Source organism: Maniola jurtina, chromosome 15, assembly GCF_905333055.1.
Source record: "Maniola jurtina chromosome 15, ilManJurt1.1, whole genome shotgun sequence".
Classification (NCBI taxonomy): domain Eukaryota; kingdom Metazoa; phylum Arthropoda; class Insecta; order Lepidoptera; family Nymphalidae; genus Maniola; species Maniola jurtina.
In genome coordinates, this window is record NC_060043.1 from 3,740,179 (window position 1) to 3,765,610 (window position 25,432).

Consider the following 25,432-nt stretch of genomic DNA (forward strand, 5'->3'; position numbering starts at 1 on the left):
AAAATAATTAAAAACTTGTTCAATTAGAAACAATTTAGATTAATTTCGAGACAAGTTTGACCATAATGGCAAACACGCAACCGCGAAATTGAAGAATAAGAAAACAAGAAAATCAACTCTGTGAAAAATTAAATACCAATGAGAAATTAAGTAAGTATTCATAAAAGTGGACGAGAAAAGATGGAAAGTTGGTACGAATAAACGAGATAACTATTAATAAGACAGTTAAGTTGTAATGGAGAAAATGTGAACTAATAGATACCTACCCTACTTGCTTTCTTTTCAACGTGGGAATAGATACAACGACCGACGCCGACGTACGGAAACCTTATAGGTACGAGAGATGGTAAACCACTTAACGTATTCATTATGTTAATGTGTACACTATAGGTAACAGAGTTGATTTACCTACTCTCTACGTATCCTCTCTAAATATCTGTTAACTCATTAAATGTGGTATAATATAAACAAGTGTAAATTAAAAATTTTCAACACCCCCGACAAATCATTTTCAAATAAATAATTATGTATATCTAGGCAACGTCCATCTTGACAGCTTGACATTTGTCAATTGACACCAAGATTGACACTTGAATATTATGAACCTAAGGGTTATCTAACCTTATTTTCTACAAGATAACTAGAAAATAGCTGATAACTTTTAAACGGCTGAACCAATTTTTTTGGATTATAGCTAAGAACACTCTCGATCAAGCCACCTTTCAAACAAAAAAAAGTAAATTAAAATCGGTTCATTCGTTTAGGCGCTACGATGCCACAGACAGATACACAGATACACAGATACACAGACACACAGATACACAGATACACACGTCAAACTTATAACACCCCTCTTTTTGGGTCGGGGGTTAAAAATATGCAAGAAACAACAAGACAATAAGGTTATGAAAATTTTTATGCGGTCTTCTCACACCAGGGCAAGTTTGGAACCCTTGTAGCTTTAGGTAAGTAGTTATCACCATTACATCATTATCTTACAAATTCCACAACTGACAATCAAAACGTGTACAATGATATCCAATTTGAATTGAATGGATTTAGAGCTAGATCACTTTGGCAAAATGTACTTATATGTATTGGAAAAGGGAAAACGAATTTACCTAATTCGTTTGGTTTGGCTTCGATCCTGGGCGAAAACGAAGAGGATACAATCGATCGTCAAAAAATAATGATCAAACTAAAAAGATATGTAGCAAAATAGCTGACAAAATTCTTCGCAAATATTACCCTATTATTAGTAATGACCCCGCTGTCCATGCGTCCGTCTGTCTGTCAGCGGACTGTTTCTCGTGAACCGTAATAGGTAGAGAGTAACCATAGAATGTTTATTTCTATTGCCGCTATAATAACAAATACCAAAAATAATAAAAATTTCAAAATCGCTGCCATAAATTAAAAAAAAAAATGTTATTTTTTGCACTATGGTACGGGAACCCTGTGTGCGAGTCCGACTCGCAGTTGATTGATTTTTTAAGGAATGCCAATTACGAAACAATTACATCATTAAAATACAGTATGAAACATGTTATGCAAATAACTGCGACTGGAGACAAGGTCAAGGATATAACTGCATTGCAATAGCTAGAATAGCAATTACTTATACACATCAAACAGTAGAATTCTTTGAACAATGCGCTTGTGTTGTAATGACTCACTCTCTAGGTGAAGCAAGATCATACTACAAACAAACAATTTTTTCGTCCTGTGAAAGAATTTTATGCTAGGTAGGAAGGCTACGGAGGAGTAGGATTGGCTGGTGTGGGGCTCTGGCCAACGATCCAGGAATGACGACAGCTTGCTGTGACACAAGCTATCGTGCCTACATGCACGGTGCATGAGGCCAGGAAACCTCCAAGATGAGACCAATGGGCATGGCGCAAGAGAAACTCCGGAGCACGTTCGTCAGAGTTCTCGGAGCTTCTTAATATTATGCGCTGAGGATAGGCAACGAGGGGGTTTTAATAAGTAGAAACTTCACATAATCTCTCTCTCCCCAAAGAGATCGGGTATCTTAAGATTTCCCCTCCGTCATATAAAAAGATGATTAGAGGGCTATGAGAAAGGTTTTGAATCAGCAAGTCCTTAACTATTTTCTAGGCTCCAAATTAGCTGAAGCTGGTACGGGCAGTTATATGTGTGGACAAGAGCCCTTGATTAGGATACACCAGCACGTTTATTTTGCAAATTCTTAGAAGTCTTCAAATATTTCCACGGATTTGGGCGAGCTATGTACCATTATTGTTTTTCTTTTTTCATAATCCAATCATTTAGAATTTTAAATCCATATTTATTAAGTAAGAGGATCTCACGTGCGGAGGAAACAAATCCAGCAATCAAATTAAACAAAAGTGGCATTTTCAGAAACAAAGTCGAAAACATTGATCGCGATTAAACAAACAGTTATTACATATACAATACTAGCCGATGCCCGCGACTTCGCCCGCGTGAATTTAGGTTTTTTGAAATCCCGTGGGAACTCTTTGATTTTCCGGGATAAAAAGTAGCCTATGTGCTAATCCAGGATATTATCTATCTCCATTCTGAATTTCACCCAAATCCGTCCAGTGGTTTTTGCGTGAAGGAGTAACAAACATACACACACACACACACATACAAACTTTCGCCTTTATAATATTAGTGTGATGTGATACCTACATAATAATACATACATGCATAGTTAAAGTACGTACAAAGGCAGATATCATCAGCACATAAACTCATTGAACATATAAACGTAACGGGAAAAGATATAAGCGATCGAGCAGCGTGGAGCGTGGGCAGATGCCATGGACCTCCTGTTGTCTGACGATATGTGGATCACATAATATTTTAGAGATACGAGTATCTGCCACAATTTAATTTTATGCAAACCTCTTTTGCTCTACTATTGCGGTTTTTGCCCTCGTCTTATATCACACGATTTTTTATAAAATTAATGGTGGTTGGTAAATGTGGACAAGCCTTCTTGTGGGTGCATGATGTATTTACTTAATTTTTATCGTTTTTGTACCTACATAATACGAATGAAAGTGAATGGACAAAGGTGAAGCTTCTTCTATCTTCTTATTTAATTCAATTTAAATTTAGAAATCGTCTACCGCGCTACTTATACGATGCGCTGTAATTACGAAACGTTTCGCTTTTACCTATCGGCGATGAAAATAATTCATAAGAAAGTACTATTCATTAATCTAGTAAAAATAGTAAAAACAAGTAAAACCTAAAATGTTTCAACACAATATACCTACCTATTGTAATATTTGCTTTCTGCAAGGTTTTTTGCAGAATGCACTCTTTCCAAACCTGTGGTAGTTTTACACAAGTTGTACAATTAAGTGTATGGCACATAAAATTAAATTATTTGAATTTACTAGCATTATTAATTACAAAATAGAATTTATTAGTCAGTAAATTCCAAGTGAAATACATCTAGGATGACAAAATGGTGATTTTCGGTATTCATAAAGAGGAATTATTAGGTTCTTTACAATCGTTTATTTATGTAGGTAATGGAGCCATTGTCTTTCTGTTTGGCTTTAGTTATGCACTATAGGCAAAACAGGGTTTCTGCAACCGCGTAGGAAGTTTCTGAAGTTATGAAATCTGAGTTGAATGCAAATGGGGTCATTGTTTACAATATACAATAACAAGGTAGGTACCCAAACATCAATTTAAAGTTTTGCATACCAAGTCTATGCTCGGTGTATTTTGAAGTGATCAAATCCGAAATGAGAAAATTCTTTATAGAACCAGAAAAAGCGACAGCTCAAAACCTGACCTTAAGGATCACAAATTTTTTATTTTTTATTTTCACTTGTGTTTTATTTTAATTTGAATTAACAGTTAATAGAATTAACTACAAAGACTTACCAGAACTTCCCTCGTTTGGGCCCGAACAGAATACCAGCGTTGTGGGTACATTGTGTATCCACAACATCAAGCTGAGTTCGGGCCCTTTCGTTGGCACGACACATAATACATACATAATATACTGTTTAAGTTAAGTTAGTTTTTAAGTTTTATATTTTAAATTTTATATTTTAGGGTTTATATTTTTTATTTTTATTTTTTATTTTTAGTTTTGTATAAGCGTCTTTATTTGTAATACTATGTTTATGTGTCGGTTTCAACGAATAAATTTTATTCTATTCTATTCTATTCTATTCTATTCTAAAATGTTCCGAAGCTGAAATGGCAATGGGCGGGGCAAGAGCGTGTTTTGCAGAAATCCTTGTAAGAAACTTATGTGGCGTCTCTATGAAGATGGTTTAGCACTTTCATGCCGACATTGCCGACCCTACATATTGCACGTTGCGATAAGGACAAGAAGAGCTTCGGTTTGTGAAGGTAAAAAATATAACCCTTGGTACCTACCCACTCGTCGGAAAATTTTAAGTACTAGCTGATGCCCGCGACTTCGTCCGCATGGATTTAGATTTTTCGAAATCCCGTGGGAACTCTTTGATTTGGCGGGATAAAAAGTATTCTATGTGCTAATCAACAACAAACAAATAACACAAACTTTCGCCTTTATAATATTAAGTGTGATAAGTGTGATTTATGTACAAAGCATTCTCATAGTTTAACGTTGTTTGAGAACTTCACAACGAAACAATCTAACTCCACGTAAATAAATAAGCATTATGTAGGTACCCCCTCAAGGCAAATGTTGCGAATGCCAGAGTAGGTAAAGGCCACGCGGGCATTTCAAATTCACAGTGCATTGTAAATTTAAAATATTATAACTGAGATATTACAGCCACGTGTTCCTCTTTATAGTACTTATCTATACTAATATTATAAAGAGGAAACCTTTGTATTTTTGTATGTTTGTATTGAATAGGCTCAAAAACTACTGGACCGATTTCAAAATTTCTTTTACCATTACTTAGAGGGATTCTTCCGAATCCGTATAGGCTATATTTTATCACGGAACACCCGTGCGAAGCCGGGGCGGGTCGCTAGTACTTAGTAAGTTAGTTACTAATTACCTATTTGTTTGAGTTGCTCAAGATTCTAGAGGGTTACTTCGTTTTCATAAAGATTTTTCAATTGCTTTTCAATGTTTGCAAGGTACAGATTTTTCAGTTTTGGTTTAAATCAACTGGCGAGGGAAAGGAAATCGTATTGGGCTTTAAAACAAGGCACTAAGCTAAATTCATTCAAGACAAACTTTAACTAAAAACATGAGGTTCATAGGATAAAACGTAGGTATGCTACAAAGAAAACCAATTGACAGGAATATTAAGATTTCTTTACTAAATTAACATTATTATCACTCCTAATCCTAGGTACAAACATGCTAACGATAAGGCATGAGCACAGAGTGATCAATTATTCAACAGGTTTATTTCTGCCTTCTTTGGTAGTCTCTGCTTTTCAGGGCAAAGGGCAGACAAAGCGACTCTACATCGCGACCTGTTCTTGTAGTTATATTGCAAAGTATAATATCTCTAACTATAGGTAATATTTACCAGCAGACCCATTCCGGCTTCGCTCGGTATGAATTTCTGAAGAAAAATCTTTACTTTTTAAAGAATTTTTACAAAATAACTGCAAGCGAAATCGGAAGGTTCTAGGCGGTTTGAGCAGTACCACAGCCCAGTTCAGTTAGTTCACTCTGGCCGTACCTACTTTGAATATCAGTTAGTACCTACTACATTTAGATAGGTACCTACTATAGCTAGATAGATTACGTAAATATCCTTTCGAGAGAACCAGATGTAAACGACCACAGTCAAGCTTACGTTAACAGAAACAGTTGAATGAACTGCATTCAACTGTTTCTTCTGCATGATAAAAGTGCACTGAGGATCAAATCTAAATACAGTGTAAGTATTAGAATGTGTCAAAAGTTCTGATTCACTGACTAACTCATTAACGCCCAGCCCAAACCCTTGGATCACGGCAGCTGAAATTTTGAGCAAAGGCGTTTTAGGGCGTTTGTGCACTCATTCGTATTCGTTTTTTGTAAAAATACGATTCGTCTTTGACGTATTTTTGACGTAGGTAAAAATGCGGATCGTATTTTAACGAAAACGAATACGAATTAGTGCACATACTCCCTTACAATGTAGACAAGGAATAAGGCCAGATTTCTCTTAAATCCCAGGGGAGCGTAGCCGCAGGCGGGCGCTAGTAATAAATATATAGGCTCACCTTATTTTGTATCCAGGGGAAATCTTTACAAAGAACAGAAAATAAATATGTATCGCCTTTGTTGTCACAAGAGCTCAGTGTAGAATAGAGGCGAAATAACTATAGTGTCGAAGTGACACTGATAAGATAATGGGAGGCGTCGAGTTTCCACAACAATCGCCACTATCTAACAAACGATAGCAGGGCGATATTTTGTCGAAACGAAGATAGGTAGGTACATATACGATTTATTTTAACGAGTTCGGGGACTTACCAAACTTAGTACCTACTGAGGACTGGGACTATCTCGGCGCATCATTGCTAAGAATCGTGATCCGTGCCATACATCAATGATTAGGATGTTTGTCTTGGGTTAATAATACGGTATACTCCCAGATCCTTCCACACAAAGGTCAACTAAGAGTACGTTATCAACTCAGGTTTGACAATTAAGTATTATTGGATGTTAGTGATAATATGGCTATTCCCTTGTACATAATCTCTAAATTAAAACAACAGGTTTAAATGTATTACTATCCCTTTCATGTCTCCCTGAGGCAAAGGATAGCACTAGATGTACCTGTCAAAGAAAAAAAAAAGGATAGACCTGTCAAATTTAGTTTATTTTAAGATGTGTAGGACAGAATTTAGCCAATATAACAAGACTGATGGCTTAACACAGCGGCTCTCTGAGGCATGGAGCAAACGAAAACCCAAAGTTGGTCCAATCCAGTCTTACTTTTGCCAGATTTTGCACAAAAGTAACACCTAAGCACTTCAAGTGGTAATACTGAATAACCAGGACAACTCAACTTCCTAAGTTTGCACGTAATAACAATTAAGTTTATTATAACACCAGCTAACTGACAAAAAGTCTGTTATATCTTTCGTGAAGGTAACTGTTACCTAATGCAGTCTATGGAACTAACTGACAGGAGGTCATACGGTTAATTGGCTTGGCGACTTTGTACAAAGCAGATACAATTACATAGTCAGTTATGTACCTTTTTTTATTTTGTGCCAGAATGTTAAATCACTTGGCGGAACAGCCTTGCAAGCTTTCATCAAATTACAATTTAAATAGAGATTGTTGAAGCCAGACAAGTGTGAAAATGAAATGAGATACAATATGGGAATTATACCTCAAAGATAAAGTTTGACTATTTAAAGGGCCTAACACCAAAGTTTGAAGCGCAGCCTGACATTCCAGAACAAGGCAATATGATAATTATTATGATTTTCAGTTAGTTATATCTAATACTAGGTGCAACTTCATTGGATTTAGGCTTTTAAAATCCCATGGAAACTCTTTGATATCTCCATTGCCAGCAAATTGGTTCAATCATTGATCCAAACTTTCATATTTATAATATTATTAGGATTAAAATGTATATAGCACAGGAAGTCTCAGGCGAAAGCTAGTAGGTAAATGATAATCTGTTTATGTAAGCTTACAAATAATATGTTTGTCTAATCAGTAATCAAGCAGGAAATAGGTTGATGTAATTCAGACTTGCAACATAGTAGCCGTCATGTTGTTGTAATACTAATTTGCATCCTTTTTTAGAATAACAATGAATTTACATAAGATAAGTTTACATATTTATTATAATATAACATACTAGATGATGCCCGCGACTTCGTGCGTGTGCATTTATGTATTAGAAAAACTAAGTTTGATTTAAAAAAAAATATTAACTTTGATTTTCCTAAATAAAAAGCCTATGCAAGCAATCTCTATACCAAATTTTGTCAAAATTGGTCAAAAGCGGATGGGCTATGAAAAGGTAACAGACAGACAGACACACTTTTGCATAATATTAGTATGGATTTGTTTTGACTTTTGCCTCGCAAATAATAGAAGAGAAAAACATGATAAATTAAATAACTGTTGCCTTGAATGGCTATAAGCAAATGATTCCAATTGGATGCAAGAATAATGTTGAGTTTTCGTCACAACAAGGCAGCCTTCGCAAAGGTTTTTGGAGAATCTTTAATATTTTTACTTAACTTATACAGGGTGGTCAAAAAGTCGTGGATCAAACGAAATAGGGAGATATAGGAGGTCATTTCTAGCAAAAAAAAATTCTACAGCATGGCCATATTTAAATTGCCCTAAGAGTTATGAATATTTTTGGGTTTTTTAACAAAATACCAGATTGTCTTACAATTAGACTAATTTAAAAAAAATGAGATAAAAAACAATAAAACAAACGATGCTGTGTCATTACTAGATAATGTATCAGCACTACAAACCTTCTATTGAGGCTCTGGCTACCAAATTACAAGAGCAATTAATTTTTTTCCAAAACTTTTAAAGCGTTACCAAAAATTAAATGTCACTTTAAAAGCGCACTGTGAAAAAAAAATGTACTACGGAAAAGTGACCCTGTATCAGAAAAACTTGCTGATTTAATGCCAATTTAAATGAAGTATAACACATTACTCTTTGTTTCGTGATTCTGGTATTATTATCGTTTTTTCATATCAAGGTGCAAATTTCAGTAAATTAGTTTAATTCAAAATAATTTTGAAGATTATCATGCTGCTAGTTAAACTGCTAGTTTTTTGTACGTTGGAATGCTAGAAACATCACTGTGCTTGTCACACTTAAAATTTGTGAAAAGAACAGAAACTCTTCACTACCACCACGTGCCAGAACTACCCAGAACGCCCTCTTTTCTAGGAAACAAAAGGATAAAAAAACTATGCCTCTCTTTCACATCCTTCCTTATTCCAACAATGCAAATAGAAAGGATGATTAGTGTGAACGAGAGGCATATTTTCTTTATCCTTTTGTTTCCTAGAAAAGATGAACTACTTGCAAGACGGGCGTTCTGGGTAGTTCTGGGTGGTTCTGGCACGAGGTGGTAGTGAAGAGTTTCTGTTCTTTTCACAAATTTTAAGTGTTACAAGCACAGTGATGTTTCTAGCATTCCAACGTACAAAAAACTAGTAGTTTAACTAGCAGCATGATAATCTTCAAAATTATTTTGAATTAAACTAATCTACTGAAATTTGCACCTTGATATGAAAAAACGATTATAATACCAGAATTACGAAACAAAGAGTAATGTGTTATACCTCATTTAAATTGGCATTAAATCAGCAAGTTTTTCTGATACAGGGTCACTTTAGCGTAGTACATTTTTTTTTCACAGTGCGCTTTTAAAGTGACATTTAATTTTTGGTAACGCTTTAAAAGTTTTGGAAAAAAATTAATTGCTCTTGTAATTTGGTAGCCAGAGCCTTAATAGAAGGTTTGTAGTGCTGATACATTATCTAGTAATGACACAGCATCGTTCGTTTTATTGTTTTTTATCTCATTTTTTTTTAAATTAGTCTAATTGTAAGAGAATCTGGTATTTTGTTAAAAAACCCAAAAATATTCATAACTCTTAGGGCAATTTAAATATGGCCATGCTGTAGAATTTTTTTTTGCTAGAAATGACCTACTCTATCTCCCTATTTCGTTTGATCCACGACTTTTTGACCACCCTGTATTGACTGAAATTACAGTAAACGCGAATAATTTACTTGTACATCATGTTACCTGGTTTAGTTGAACTTGTAACTACTAACTGCTAAAAGGGATTTTAAGATTGTGCCACAGTTATAAAACTATTTGGCTTTTTAGCCATCTGAGGCTGATTCATCAATCACTTGAGACACAACACTCCCAACCTTGTAGAATATTATGAATTATTATTAATAATAGCGGCCTAGCGGTCAAGTCGTAGGGTGCGCAACTTTTGATATGCATTTAAAAAAATATTTATGAATAAAAGTTTGAATGCACCTGTGCACATAAGTTATGGACTATGTTTTTATGATAACAACAGACAGCTGTAGGCTAACTACAAGTAATTTCGTCATACATACCTGAAACTTTTCAAACTGCTCTCGTTCAGCCTCCAAACTGTTCTTCTTCAGTTGGAGGACACGGGGTAAGGATAATGACGCCATAGAATTTGCACATACGAAGATATATTTAAGTTATACAAATGACAAAATCCTAGATGATCAAGGACCACAGGTTTATGCCGGATTATATTAATAATTCTCCTTTATCCACTATATAAATCAAACTGCAAGCTATAGCTTGATGAACACTACACTGGAAATTGAAATAATACAAATATATAAAAAAGCTTTCGCTATAATTTGACCAAAATATAACTTTAAAACACAGTAGACATCCTTCTCACGAAAATGAAAAAAATTACTGAACCACAGACAATTGACAAACTATGACTATGAAGCAGTGTTTTCAGTTACGATATTAGTTGTACCCTAGTTTCTGTAAGAATTTGCCCTACCCTAGTTTAGAACCAATTTATGTTACGCACGGTCGACTAAGTAGTCACCCGTAGAATCTGTAATTTATATGGAAGTCACCGTGTATTACTAACACACGCAGTTGCCGCAACTTCATACACAAGGCGACTTCCATTTAAATTACAAAATTAGACCTTGTGACTAATAAAGTGTTTCTTTAACTATATATTTTTTCAAAATCATTTCATTTTTAATGAGCATCTGAATTTTTAACATTACAATAATGATGACGCTGTAAACATTATTATGAAGCATTATTGTTTAATTCAACCATCTCAGATAACTCTTTTTTTATCCCTTTAGCCTTTTTAAAGTATAATGTTAACAGTTAACTATTGCAATATAGTTATAGTCAAACTATCTTATATTATGGGGATTGTAGGATACCACGAGGTCTCAGTTTTGGGTGAACCACTAGTAATAGTAGTTTTACCTTAGAATAGAGCGAAATCTCTAAAGTGGAAACACTGGAATAAAGACCACTTGGTCTATGAAAGAATCATTTGACAGTGACATTTGATAATTCTTAGGTTATATTTTATCTGTAATCAAGTTCTTTTTTTCTGGTCGGTGCCTGGTGCCCACTGTATAGTGTGTTATCTATGCCACAGACCACGAATCCGGTCTTTGCTGGTGCCGGTGGTCAAGTTGTCAAGTTATAAAGCGTGTGAGATTCAAAAGTATTCTAAATAATAAAAAATAATTAAGTTTTTATTTATACTTTCCAAAGTGGCAATTAATAATGGAATTCTTAGAATATAATGATGTGTCGGCTGAAATTAAAGGTGCCATGGTAAGTACATATATTAAGGGATTTGTAAAACGCAAAATTTGATGTTGTTTTTACCCTTTTAGTCACACTTTTAGTGGTCTTTTACTTCAATTTCATAATATTTCATAGCATATAAAATGATAAAATGCATTCAAATAGTTTGTAGGTTCTTATGTCTGTAGCTACAGATAAGTGTAATTTACATATTAAACTGTATGACAGCGAGTTAGGCCCAAATACAAATGTAAGGCTTGAACTGGACCAATCTGTACTCTTTAATAGCCTCCAATTAACCCATGAATGTATTGTAGATAAATAAATACGAAAGTATGGCTTGAACTAGACCAACCTGTACTAAAAAAGGATCTCAGTTGTATTTTTGAAATAAGTACCTACATCTTTGATAAAGCCACTTTTCAATTTTCTCTCTTCAATCCTTGTCAAATACTGAGTATATAGTATCATTCAACTGCAACAATGCTTAACTAAGTTTGCATCCCAAGACCAGTTTGTACAACAGAATGCTTGAAACTTCCAAGATAATACAAAGCTGATATGCATGTCCGCTGTCCCATATCTAAAAATTAGTTAGCTGCATAAAGAAGTTTTTAAGTTACTGGGAATTATCAAAACTTGTTGCTTAAAAAAGAATGCTAGACCAAGGTTTTTAGTTAGTTTTTAGTCATAATCTACATAGCAAATTTATTAGAAAAATCTGTTTTTCTAAACTCCCATGTTTGTGGCTTAACTTATACCACTTTAACTATTTTTCACAGTTAACTACTTTTTAGATATATAGAATAGCAAAGGGCCAAACAGCAAAATGGGTAAAAGATAGGGCCTGCTCATCCTATTCCCTGCCCCACAGCTTGTACAAACTCTCAGCTGGGCCATAGACTAGCTTGGATATTTAAATAAAAGAAAGCATGTAAAGTACAGTGAGATATTGACCTCCTATTTGTGGGTTTGGAGTTCGATCTCAGGCAAATACTTTTCACTTTTTGAGGTTTGTGCATTTTAAGTAATTAAATATTACATGCTTTAACAGTGAAGGAAAACCTCGATAGAAAACCTGTATGCCATGAGAGTTCTGCATAATGTTCTCAAAAGTGGGTGATATCTGCCAACACCCAACTTGACCAGAGTGGTGGATCTGGACTATGGCCAAACACTTCTCATTCTTACATTCGACCCATCCTCAGAAGTGAGTCAGTCGGTGAAGGATTGATCATAATGATGATGATAATATAAAGTACTGATATAAAACAATCTTATAAATTACAGGTGCCAGGCAAAATAAAAATGACTGACCAGAACATAATCTTCAAAAACAGCAAAACTGGCAAAGTGGAACAGATATCAGCCAATGATATTGAACTTGTGAACTTTCAAAAGTTTATAGGATCCTGGGGCTTAAGGGTGTTCATGAAAAACGGGACTCTTCACAGATATGGTGGCTTCAAAGAGGGTGTAAGTATTTAATATGCTCATGTAGATTTAAGGATCTAAAAAATTCTGTGGAAACCCTTGTATTTTCTATGACTAAAGTAATCTATATCCATCCCTGAAATACAAGTTATCTCTATACCAAATATATCATCGAAATTGGTTAAATGGATGGGCCATAAAAAGGCAGCTGCTGACAGACAGACACTTTCACATTGATAATATTAGTATGGATATTGCAACTTGCACCATAACCTTAAGTACATACTCGTTGCTAAGTGTCCTATGTACTCACAGTTGAGGTCAGACTTACATTGTCAAGGAAATGGCAAATAGATAATAATAGTACAGTGAGTGAGTACAGTATAGTGATCAGACAGTGGTGAGTCTACTTGGCTTGCAAGCTGCCTTGCAATTTGATCCAAATAGAATCGTTTTAATTTTTTTGTGGCAAGTGTACCCCTTGACTGCCCACTCAGTCGCTTGAGACTTAATGGTATATTTTTTTAATTTGTTGTTGTTTCTTCATGATTAATTCTGTTGTTCATAATTAATTATGTTTAAGGCTCATTTCAGAATCTACAACAATAAAAAATTTATAAAATTGGGTTTTATATTTGTTTACATTTTCACTTTCCTGTGCAAGCTCTGCTACTGTAATTTTATTTTTTCAGGAACAAGAAAAGGTAGCTAAGTTCTTCAAAAGCAACTACAAGAAGGATATGTTAGAAAAGGAGCTGTCCTTAAAAGGCTGGAACTGGGGAACGGCTAAGTTTAATGGAGCAGTGCTCAGTTACAATGTTGGCACTAACACAGCTTTTGAAATACCCTTACATTATGTGTCACAGTGCAATACTGGCAAGAACGAGGTCACACTAGAGTTTCATCAGGTAATTTTTAGCCAGACTACATGTCATATGATGTCAGATAAAGAGGTCTATGACTGTCAATCTTTGCAGTACTGTGATTTATCAGCCTATCAAAGGGCCTCTGGGAAAATTATGATTTTAGAAAGAAGTACCCTATGATCCTCACCAGGATGTTCCTATCTCTGTACATGTTAAAATCAGTTGAGAGAATATTCTGTAAAAAGGTAACAGACAGGTAGACAGTATACACACTTTTGAATCACACTAATATTTTAAAGGTGAATTTGGTGTGTGTGTGTATGTTTGTTACTCTTTCACGCAAAACCTACTGGACGGATTTGGCTGAAAGGAATGAAGATAGGTTTCCGGAGAATCAAATAGTTCCCACACTATAACGTAAATCCACGCGGATGAAGTCCTGGGCATCAGCTAGTAATTTATAATATTCTTATGATTATTTTATAAGAATACTAACATCAAGAAATATTAATGCAAGATAACTTTTTTTGTAGAATGACGACACTCCCGTATCGCTAATGGAGATGCGTTTCCACATACCAACAAACGAGTTGGCGGGTGACCTCGACGCGGTAGACGCTTTCCACCAGCAAGTCATGAACAAGGCGAGCGTCATCTCTGTGTCCGGCGACGCTATCGCTATCTTCAGGGAGCTGCAATGCCTCACTCCTCGGTATTTATGCAATCCTTGTAATAAAGACAAATAGATTGCCAGTCAATGCCCACCAGCAAGGCATAAAGAAGGTGAACGTCATCTCTATGTCCGGCAACCCAATCGCTATATTCAGGGAGCTGCAATGCCCCACTCCTCGGTATTTATGCAATCCTAGTAATAAAGACCAATAGGTTGGCAGCCAATGCCCACCAGCAGGACATAAAGAAGGTGAGCGCTGTAGAGAGCTGCAATAACTCACTCCTCGGTATTTATGCAATCCTTGTAATAAAGACAAATAGATTGCCAGTCAATGCCCACCAGCAAGGCATAAAGAAGGTGAACGTCATCTCTATGTCCGGCAACCCAATCGCTATATTCAGGGAGCTGCAATGCCCCACTCCTCGGTATTTATGCAATCCTAGTAATAAAGACCAATAGGTTGGCAGCCAATGCCCACCAGCAGGACATAAAGAAGGTGAGCGCTGTAGAGAGCTGCAATAACTCACTCCTCGGTATTTATGCAATCCTTGTAATAAAGACAAATTGGTTGGCAGCCAATGCCCACCAGCAGGACATAAAGAAGGTGAGCGTCATTTCTGTAGAGAGCTGCAATGCCTCACTCCGCGGTATTTATGCAGTCCTTGTAATAAAGACAAATTGGTTGCCAGCCAATGCCCACCAGCAAGACATAAAGAAGGTGAGCGCTGTAGTGAGCTGCAATGCCTCACTCTTCGATATTTATGCAATCCTTGTAATAAAGACAAATTGGTTGGCAGCCAATGCCTACCAGCAAGACATAAAGAAGGTGAGCATCATCTCTGTAAGGAGCTGCAATGCCTCACTCCGCGGTATTTATGCAGTCCTTGTAATAAAGACAAATTGGTTGCCAGCCAATGCCCACCAGCAAGACATAAAGAAGGTGAGCGCTGTAGTGAGCTGCAATGCCTCACTCTTCGATATTTATGCAATCCTTGTAATAAAGACAAATTGGTTGGCAGCCAATGCCCACCAGCAAGACATAAAGAAGGTGAGAGTCATCTCTGTAAGGAGCTGCAATGCCTCACTCCTCGGTATTTATGCAATCCTTGTAATAAAGACAAATTGGTTGGCAGCCAATGCCCACCAGCAGGACATAAAGAAGGTGAGGGTCATCTCTGTAGGGAGCTGCAATGCCTCACTCCTCGGTATTTATGCAATCCTTGTATTAAACACAAATTGGTTGCCAGCCAATGCCCACCAGCAAGACATAAAGAAGGTGAGCGTCATTTCTGTAGGGAGCTGCAATGCCTCACACCGCGGTATTTATGCAGTCCTTGTAATAAAGACAAATTGGTTGCCAGCCAATGCCCACCAGCAAGACATAAAGAAGGTGAGCGCTGTAGTGAGCTGCAATGCCTCACTCTTCGGTATTTATGCAATCCTTGTAATAAAAGTGAGCTGCAATGCCTCACTCTTCAGTATTTATGCAATCCTTGTAATAAAGACAAATTGGTTGGCAGCCAATGCCCACCAGCAAGACATAAAGAAGGCGAGCGTCATCTCTGTAAGGAGCTGCAATGCCTCACTCCTCGGTATTTATGCAATCCTTGTAATAAAGACAAATTGGTTGGCAGCCAATGCCCACCAGCAAGGCATAAAGAAGGTGAGCGCTGTAGAGAGCTGCAATGCCTCACTCTTCGGTATTTATGCAATCCTTGTAATAAAGACAAATTGGTTGGCAGCCAATGCCCACCAGCAAGACATGAAGAAGGTGAGCGTCATCTCTGTAAGGAGCTGCAATGCCTCACTCCTCGGTATTTATGCAATCCTTGTAATAAAGACAAATTGGTTGCCAGCCAATGCCCACCAGCAAGACATAAAGAAGGTGAGCGTCATTTCTGTAAGGAGCTGCAATGCCTCACTCCTCGGTATTTATGCAATCCTTGTAATAAAGACAAATTGGTTGCCAGCCAATGCCCACCAGCAGGACATAAAAAAGGTGAGCGTCATTTCTGTAGGGAGCTGCAATGCCTCACTCCGCGGTATTTATGCAGTCCTTGTAATAAAGACAAATTTGTTGCCAGCCAATGCCCACCAGCAAGACATAAAGAAGGTGAGCGTCATCTCTGTAGGGAACTGCAATGCCTCACTCCTCGGTATTTATGCAATCCTTGTAATAAAGACAAATTGGTTGCCAGCCAATGCCCACCAGCAAGACATAAAGAAGGTGAGCGTCATTTCTGTAAGCAGCTGCAATGCCTCACTCCTCGGTATTTATGCAATCCTTGTAATAAAGACAAATTGGTTGCCAGCCAATGCCCACCAGCGAGACATAAAGAAAGTGAGCGTCATTTCTGTAAGGAGCTGCAATGCCTCACTCCTCGGTATTTATGCAATCCTTGTAATAAAGACAAATTGGTTGCCAGCCAATGCCCACCAGCAAGACATAAAGAAGGTGAGCGCTGTAGTGAGCTGCAATGCCTCACTCTTCGGTATTTATGCAATCCTTGTAATAAATACAAATTGGTTGGCAGCCAATGCCCACCAGCAAGACATAAAGAAGGTGAGCGTCATCTCTGTAAGGAGCTGCAATGCCTCACTCCTCGGTATTTATGCAATCCTTGTAATAAAGACAAATTGGTTGGCAGCCAATGCCCACCAGCAAGACATAAAGAAGGTGAGCGTCATCTCTGTAAGGAGCTGCAATGCCTCACTCCTCGGTATTTATGCAATCCTTGTAATAAAGACAAATTGGTTGGCAGCCAATGCCCACCAGCAGGACATAAAGAAGGTGAGGGTCATCTCTGTAGGGAGCTGCAATGCCTCACTCCTCGGTATTTATGCAATCCTTGTATTAAACACAAATTGGTTGCCAGCCAATGCCCACCAGCAAGACATAAAGAGAAGGTGAGCGTCATCTCTGTAGGTAGCTGCAATGCCTCACTCCTCGGTATTCATGCAATCCTTGTAATAAAGACAAATTGGTTGGCAGCCAATGCCCACCAGCAGGACATAAAGAGAAGGTGAGCGTCATCTCTGTAGGGAGCTGCAATGCCTCACTCCTCTGTATTTATGCAATCCTTGTAATAAAGACAAATTGGTTGGCAGCCAATGCCCACCAGCAGGACATAAAGAGAAGGTGAGCGTCATCTCTGTAGGGAGCTGCAATGCCTCACTCTTTGGTATTTATGCAATCTTAGTAATAAAGACAAATTGGTTGGCAGCCAATGCCCACCAGCAGGACATAAAGAGCAGGTGAGCGTCATCCCTGTAGGGAGCTGCAATGCCTCACTCCTCGGTATTTATGCAATCCTTGTAATAAAGACAAATTGGTTGGCAGCCAATGCCCACCAGCAGCACATAAAGATAAGGTGAGCGTCATCTCTGTAGGGAGCTGCAATGCCTCACTCCTCTGTATTTATGCAATCCTTGTAATAAAGACAAATTGGTTGGCAGCCAATGCCCACCAGCAGGACATAAAGAGAAGGTGAGCGTCATCTCTGTAGGGAGCTGCAATGCCTCACTCCTCTGTATTTATGCAATCCTTGTAATAAAGACAAATTGGTTGGCAGCCAATGCCCACCAGCAGGACATAAAGAGAAGGTGAGCGTCATCTCTGTAGAGAGCTGCAATGCCTCACTCCTCTGTATTTATGCAATCCTTGTAATAAAGACAAATTGGTTGGCAGCCAATGCCCACCAGCAGGACATAAAGAGAAGGTGAGCGTCATCTCTGTAGGGAGCTGCAATGCCTCACTCCTCTGTATTTATGCAATCCTTGTAATAAAGACAAATTGGTTGGCAGCCAATGCCCACCAGCAGGACATAAAGAGAAGGTGAGCGTCATCTCTGTAGGGAGCTGCAATGCCTCACTCCTCTGTATTTATGCAACCCTTGTAATAAAGACTAATTGGTTGGCAGCCAATGCCCACCAGCAGGACATAAAGAGAAGGTGAGCGTCATCTCTGTAGGGAGCTGCAATGCCTCACTCCTCGGTATTTATGCAATCCTTGTAATAAAGACAAATTGGTTGGCAGCCAATGCCCACCAGCAGGACATAAAGAGAAGGTGAGCGTCATCTCTGTAGGGAGCTGCAATGCCTCACTCCTCTGTATTTATGCAATCCTTGTAATAAAGACAAATTGGTTGGCAGCCAATGCCCACCAGCAGGACATAAAGAGAAGGTGAGCGTCATCTCTGTAGGGAGCTGCAATGCCTCACTCCTCTGTATTTATGCAATCCTTGTTATAAAGACAAATTGGTTGGCAGCCAATGCCCACCAGCAGGACATAAAGAGAAGGTGAGCGTCATCTCTATAGGGAGCTGCAATGCCTCACTCCTCTGTATTTATGCAATCCTTGTAATAAAGACAAATTGGTTGGCAGCCAATGCCCACCAGCAAGGCATAAAGAAGGTGAACATCATCTCTATGTCCGGCGACCCAATCGCTATATTCAGGAAGCTGCAATGCCCCACTCCTCGGTAACTTTGCAATCCTAGTAATAAAGACCAATAGGTTGGCAGCCAATACCCACCAGCAGGACATAAAGAAGGTGAGCGCTGTAGAGAGCTGCAATGCCTCACTCTTCGGTATTTATGCAATCCTTGTAATAAAGACAAATTGGTTGGCAGCCAATGCCCACCAGCAAGACATGAAGAAGGTGAGCATCATCTCTGTAAGGAGCTGCAATGCCTCACTCCTCGGTATTTATGCAATCCTTGTAATAAAGACAAATTGGTTGCCAGCCAATGCCCACCAGCAAGACATAAAGAAGGTGAGCGTCATTTCTGTAAGGAGCTGCAATGCCTCACTCCTCGGTATTTATGCAATCCTTGTAATAAAGACAAATTGGTTGCCAGCCAATGCCCACCAGCAGGACATAAAGAAGGTGAGCGTCATTTCTGTAGGGAGCTGCAATGCCTCACTCCGCGGTATTTATGCAGTCCTTGTAATAAAGACAAATTTGTTGCCAGCCAATGCCCACCAGCAAGACATAAAGAAGGTGAGCGTCATCTCTGTAGGGAACTGCAATGCCTCACTCCTCGGTATTTATGCAATCCTTGTAATAAAGACAAATTGGTTGCCAGCCAATGCCCACCAGCAAGACATAAAGAAGGTGAGCGTCATTTTTGTAAGCAGCTGCAATGCCTCACTCCTCGGTATTTATGCAATCCTTGTAATAAAGACAAATTGGTTGCCAGCCAATGCCCACCAGCGAGACATAAAGAAAGTGAGCGTCATTTCTGTAAGGAGCTGCAATGCCTCACTCCTCGGTATTTATGCAATCCTTGTAATAAAGACAAATTGGTTGCCAGCCAATGCCCACCAGCAAGACATAAAGAAGGTGAGCGCTGTAGTGAGCTGCAATGCCTCACTCTTCGGTATTTATGCAATCCTTGTAATAAAGACAAATTGGTTGGCAGCCAATGCCCACCAGCAAGACATAAAGAAGGTGAGCGTCATCTCTGTAAGGAGCTGCAATGCCTCACTCCTCGGTATTTATGCAATCCTTGTAATAAAGACAAATTGGTTGGCAACCAATGCCCACCAGCAGGACATAAAGAAGTTGAGGGTCATCTCTGTAGGGAGCTGCAATGCCTCACTCCTCGGTATTTATGCAATCCTTGTATTAAACACAAATTGGTTGCCAGCCAATGCCCACCAGCAAGACATAAAGAGAAGGTGAGCGTCATCTCTGTAGGTAGCTGCAATGCCTCACTCCTCGGTATTTATGCAATCCTTGTAATAAAGACAAATTGGTTGGCAGCCAATGCCCACCAGCAGGACATAAAGAGAAGGTGAGCGTTATCTCTGTAGGGAGCTGCAATGCCTCACTCCTCTGTATTTATGCAATCCTTGTAATAAAGACAAATTGGTTGGCAGCCAATGCCCACCAGCAGGACATAAAGAGAAGGTGAGCGTCATCTCTGTAGGGAGCTGCAATGCCTCACTCCTCTGTATTTATGCAATCCTTGTTATAAAGACAAATTGGTTGGCAGCCAATGCCCACCAGCAGGACATAAAGAGAAGGTGAGCGTCATCTCTGTAGGGAGCTGCAATGCCTCACTCCTCTGTATTTATGCAATCCTTGTAATAAAGACAAATTGGTTGGCAGCCAATGCCCACCAGCAAGGCATAAAGAAGGTGAACATCATCTCTATGTCCGGCGACCCAATCGCTATATTCAGGAAGCTGCAATGCCCCACTCCTCGGTAACTTTGCAATCCTAGTAATAAAGACCAATAGGTTGGCAGCCAATACCCACCAGCAGGACATAAAGAAGGTGAGCGCTGTAGAGAGCTGCAATGCCTCACTCTTCGGTATTTATGCAATCCTTGTAATAAAGACAAATTGGTTGGCAGCCAATGCCCACCAGCAAGACATGAAGAAGGTGAGCATCATCTCTGTAAGGAGCTGCAATGCCTCACTCCTCGGTATTTATGCAATCCTTGTAATAAAGACAAATTGGTTGCCAGCCAATGCCCACCAGCAAGACATAAAGAAGGTGAGCGTCATTTCTGTAAGGAGCTGCAATGCCTCACTCCTCGGTATTTATGCAATCCTTGTAATAAAGACAAATTGGTTGCCAGCCAATGCCCACCAGCAGGACATAAAGAAGGTGAGCGTCATTTCTGTAGGGAGCTGCAATGCCTCACTCCGCGGTATTTATGCAGTCCTTGTAATAAAGACAAATTTGTTGCCAGCCAATGCCCACCAGCAAGACATAAAGAAGGTGAGCGTCATCTCTGTAGGGAACTGCAATGCCTCACTCCTCGGTATTTATGCAATCCTTGTAATAAAGACAAATTGGTTGCCAGCCAATGCCCACCAGCAAGACATAAAGAAGGTGAGCGTCATTTTTGTAAGCAGCTGCAATGCCTCACTCCTCGGTATTTATGCAATCCTTGTAATAAAGACAAATTGGTTGCCAGCCAATGCCCACCAGCGAGACATAAAGAAAGTGAGCGTCATTTCTGTAAGGAGCTGCAATGCCTCACTCCTCGGTATTTATGCAATCCTTGTAATAAAGACAAATTGGTTGCCAGCCAATGCCCACCAGCAAGACATAAAGAAGGTGAGCGCTGTAGTGAGCTGCAATGCCTCACTCTTCGGTATTTATGCAATCCTTGTAATAAAGACAAATTGGTTGGCAGCCAATGCCCACCAGCAAGACATAAAGAAGGTGAGCGTCATCTCTGTAAGGAGCTGCAATGCCTCACTCCTCGGTATTTATGCAATCCTTGTAATAAAGACAAATTGGTTGGCAACCAATGCCCACCAGCAGGACATAAAGAAGTTGAGGGTCATCTCTGTAGGGAGCTGCAATGCCTCACTCCTCGGTATTTATGCAATCCTTGTATTAAACACAAATTGGTTGCCAGCCAATGCCCACCAGCAAGACATAAAGAGAAGGTGAGCGTCATCTCTGTAGGTAGCTGCAATGCCTCACTCCTCGGTATTTATGCAATCCTTGTAATAAAGACAAATTGGTTGGCAGCCAATGCCCACCAGCAGGACATAAAGAGAAGGTGAGCGTCATCTCTGTAGGGAGCTGCAATGCCTCACTCCTCTGTATTTATGCAATCCTTGTAATAAAGACAAATTGGTTGGCAGCCAATGCCCACCAGCAAGACATAAAGAAGGTGAGCGTCATCTCTGTAAGGAGCTGCAATGCCTCACTCCTCGGTATTTATGCAATCCTTGTAATAAAGACAAATTGGTTGGCAGCCAATGCCCACCAGCAGGACATAAAGAAGGTGAGGGTCATCTCTGTAGGGAGCTGCAATGCCTCACTCCTCGGTATTTATGCAATCCTTGTATTAAACACAAATTGGTTGCCAGCCAATGCCCACCAGCAAGACATAAAGAGAAGGTGAGCGTCATCTCTGTAGGTAGCTGCAATGCCTCACTCCTCGGTATTCATGCAATCCTTGTAATAAAGACAAATTGGTTGGCAGCCAATGCCCACCAGCAGGACATAAAGAGAAGGTGAGCGTCATCTCTGTAGGGAGCTGCAATGCCTCACTCCTCTGTATTTATGCAATCCTTGTAATAAAGACAAATTGGTTGGCAGCCAATGCCCACCAGCAGGACATAAAGAGAAGGTGAGCGTCATCTCTGTAGGGAGCTGCAATGCCTCACTCTTTGGTATTTATGCAATCTTAGTAATAAAGACAAATTGGTTGGCAGCCAATGCCCACCAGCAGGACATAAAGAGCAGGTGAGCGTCATCCCTGTAGGGAGCTGCAATGCCTCACTCCTCGGTATTTATGCAATCCTTGTAATAAAGACAAATTGGTTGGCAGCCAATGCCCACCAGCAGCACATAAAGAGAAGGTGAGCGTCATCTCTGTAGGGAGCTGCAATGCCTCACTCCTCTGTATTTATGCAATCCTTGTAATAAAGACAAATTGGTTGGCAGCCAATGCCCACCAGCAGGACATAAAGAGAAGGTGAGCGTCATCTCTGTAGGGAGCTGCAATGCCTCACTCCTCTGTATTTATGCAATCCTTGTAATAAAGACAAATTGGTTGGCAGCCAATGCCCACCAGCAGGACATAAAGAGAAGGTGAGCGTCATCTCTGTAGAGAGCTGCAATGCCTCACTCCTCTGTATTTATGCAATCCTTGTAATAAAGACAAATTGGTTGGCAGCCAATGCCCACCAGCAGGACATAAAGAGAAGGTGAGCGTCATCTCTGTAGGGAGCTGCAATGCCTCACTCCTCTGTATTTATGCAATCCTTGTAATAAAGACAAATTGGTTGGCAGCCAATGCCCACCAGCAGGACATAAAGAGAAGGTGAGCGTCATCTCTGTAGGGAGCTGCAATGCCTCACTCCTCTGTATTTATGCAACCCTTGTAATAAAGACTAATTGGTTGGCAGCCAATGCCCACCAGCAGGACATAAAGAGAAGGTGAGCGTCATCTCTGTAGGGAGCTGCAATGCCTCACTCCTCGGTATTTATGCAATCCTTGTAATAAAGACAAATTGGTTGGCAGCCAATGCCCACCAGCAGGACATAAAGAGAAGGTGAGCGTTATCTCTGTAGGGAGCTGCAATGCCTCACTCCTCTGTATTTATGCAATCCTTGTAATAAAGACAAATTGGTTGGCAGCCAATGCCCACCAGCAGGACATAAAGAGAAGGTGAGCGTCATCTCTGTAGGGAGCTGCAATGCCTCACTCCTCTGTATTTATGCAATCCTTGTTATAAAGACAAATTGGTTGGCAGCCAATGCCCACCAGCAGGACATAAAGAGAAGGTGAGCGTCATCTCTGTAGGGAGCTGCAATGCCTCACTCCTCTGTATTTATGCAATCCTTGTAATAAAGACAAATTGGTTGGCAGCCAATGCCCACCAGCAAGGCATAAAGAAGGTGAACATCATCTCTATGTCCGGCGACCCAATCGCTATATTCAGGAAGCTGCAATGCCCCACTCCTCGGTAACTTTGCAATCCTAGTAATAAAGACCAATAGGTTGGCAGCCAATACCCACCAGCAGGACATAAAGAAGGTGAGCGCTGTAGAGAGCTGCAATGCCTCACTCTTCGGTATTTATGCAATCCTTGTAATAAAGACAAATTGGTTGGCAGCCAATGCCCACCAGCAAGACATGAAGAAGGTGAGCATCATCTCTGTAAGGAGCTGCAATGCCTCACTCCTCGGTATTTATGCAATCCTTGTAATAAAGACAAATTGGTTGCCAGCCAATGCCCACCAGCAAGACATAAAGAAGGTGAGCGTCATTTCTGTAAGGAGCTGCAATGCCTCACTCCTCGGTATTTATGCAATCCTTGTAATAAAGACAAATTGGTTGCCAGCCAATGCCCACCAGCAGGACATAAAGAAGGTGAGCGTCATTTCTGTAGGGAGCTGCAATGCCTCACTCCGCGGTATTTATGCAGTCCTTGTAATAAAGACAAATTTGTTGCCAGCCAATGCCCACCAGCAAGACATAAAGAAGGTGAGCGTCATCTCTGTAGGGAACTGCAATGCCTCACTCCTCGGTATTTATGCAATCCTTGTAATAAAGACAAATTGGTTGCCAGCCAATGCCCACCAGCAAGACATAAAGAAGGTGAGCGTCATTTTTGTAAGCAGCTGCAATGCCTCACTCCTCGGTATTTATGCAATCCTTGTAATAAAGACAAATTGGTTGCCAGCCAATGCCCACCAGCGAGACATAAAGAAAGTGAGCGTCATTTCTGTAAGGAGCTGCAATGCCTCACTCCTCGGTATTTATGCAATCCTTGTAATAAAGACAAATTGGTTGCCAGCCAATGCCCACCAGCAAGACATAAAGAAGGTGAGCGCTGTAGTGAGCTGCAATGCCTCACTCTTCGGTATTTATGCAATCCTTGTAATAAAGACAAATTGGTTGGCAGCCAATGCCCACCAGCAAGACATAAAGAAGGTGAGCGTCATCTCTGTAAGGAGCTGCAATGCCTCACTCCTCGGTATTTATGCAATCCTTGTAATAAAGACAAATTGGTTGGCAACCAATGCCCACCAGCAGGACATAAAGAAGTTGAGGGTCATCTCTGTAGGGAGCTGCAATGCCTCACTCCTCGGTATTTATGCAATCCTTGTATTAAACACAAATTGGTTGCCAGCCAATGCCCACCAGCAAGACATAAAGAGAAGGTGAGCGTCATCTCTGTAGGGAGCTGCAATGCCTCACTCCTCGGTATTTATGCAATCCTTGTAATAAAGACAAATTGGTTGGCAGCCAATGCCCACCAGCAGGACATAAAGAGAAGGTGAGCGTCATCTCTGTAGGGAGCTGCAATGCCTCACTCCTCTGTATTTATGCAATCCTTGTAATAAAGACAAATTGGTTGGCAGCCAATGCCCACCAGCAGGACATAAAGAGAAGGTGAGCGTCATCTCTGTAGGGAGCTGCAATGCCTCACTCTTTGGTATTTATGCAATCTTAGTAATAAAGACAAATTGGTTGGCAGCCAATGCCCACCAGCAGGACATAAAGAGCAGGTGAGCGTCATCCCTGTAGGGAGCTGCAATGCCTCACTCCTCGGTATTTATGCAATCCTTGTAATAAAGACAAATTGGTTGGCAGCCAATGCCCACCAGCAGCACATAAAGATAAGGTGAGCGTCATCTCTGTAGGGAGCTGCAATGCCTCACTCCTCTGTATTTATGCAATCCTTGTAATAAAGACAAATTGGTTGGCA

The 25,432-nt window shown here is 39.8% G+C and overlaps 2 protein-coding genes across 10 annotated transcripts in view; one reads left to right on the top strand and one right to left on the bottom strand.

The window, feature by feature from the left end:
• LOC123872269 (huntingtin-interacting protein 1) overlaps nucleotides 1–10,436 on the bottom strand; it is a 33,253-nt gene extending 22,817 nt beyond the window's left edge. For 2 of the 9 annotated variants that reach the window (XM_045916446.1, XM_045916444.1), the window contains exon 1: nucleotides 6,181–6,290. Coding sequence is in view for 4 of the 9 variants with exons in the window: in XM_045916442.1 (XP_045772398.1) it covers nucleotides 10,042–10,125 (84 nt within the window). In the remaining 5 variants the exon portion in view is untranslated. Of the gene's footprint in view, nucleotides 1–6,180; nucleotides 6,291–10,041 lie in introns of those variants that run through there. The other 7 variants (XM_045916443.1, XM_045916445.1, XM_045916442.1 and 4 more) reach the window with 7 other exon arrangements.
• A 694-nt stretch (nucleotides 10,437–11,130) lies between these two features.
• Nucleotides 11,131–25,432, top strand: part of LOC123872559 (FACT complex subunit Ssrp1) — a 51,283-nt gene continuing 36,981 nt past the window's right edge. The window contains exons 1-4 of the mRNA XM_045916888.1: nucleotides 11,131–11,290; nucleotides 12,554–12,739; nucleotides 13,390–13,605; nucleotides 14,097–14,275. Of these exons, the coding sequence (XP_045772844.1) occupies nucleotides 11,240–11,290; nucleotides 12,554–12,739; nucleotides 13,390–13,605; nucleotides 14,097–14,275 (632 nt within the window). The 5' untranslated portion in view covers nucleotides 11,131–11,239. The remainder of the gene's footprint in view (nucleotides 11,291–12,553; nucleotides 12,740–13,389; nucleotides 13,606–14,096; nucleotides 14,276–25,432) is intronic.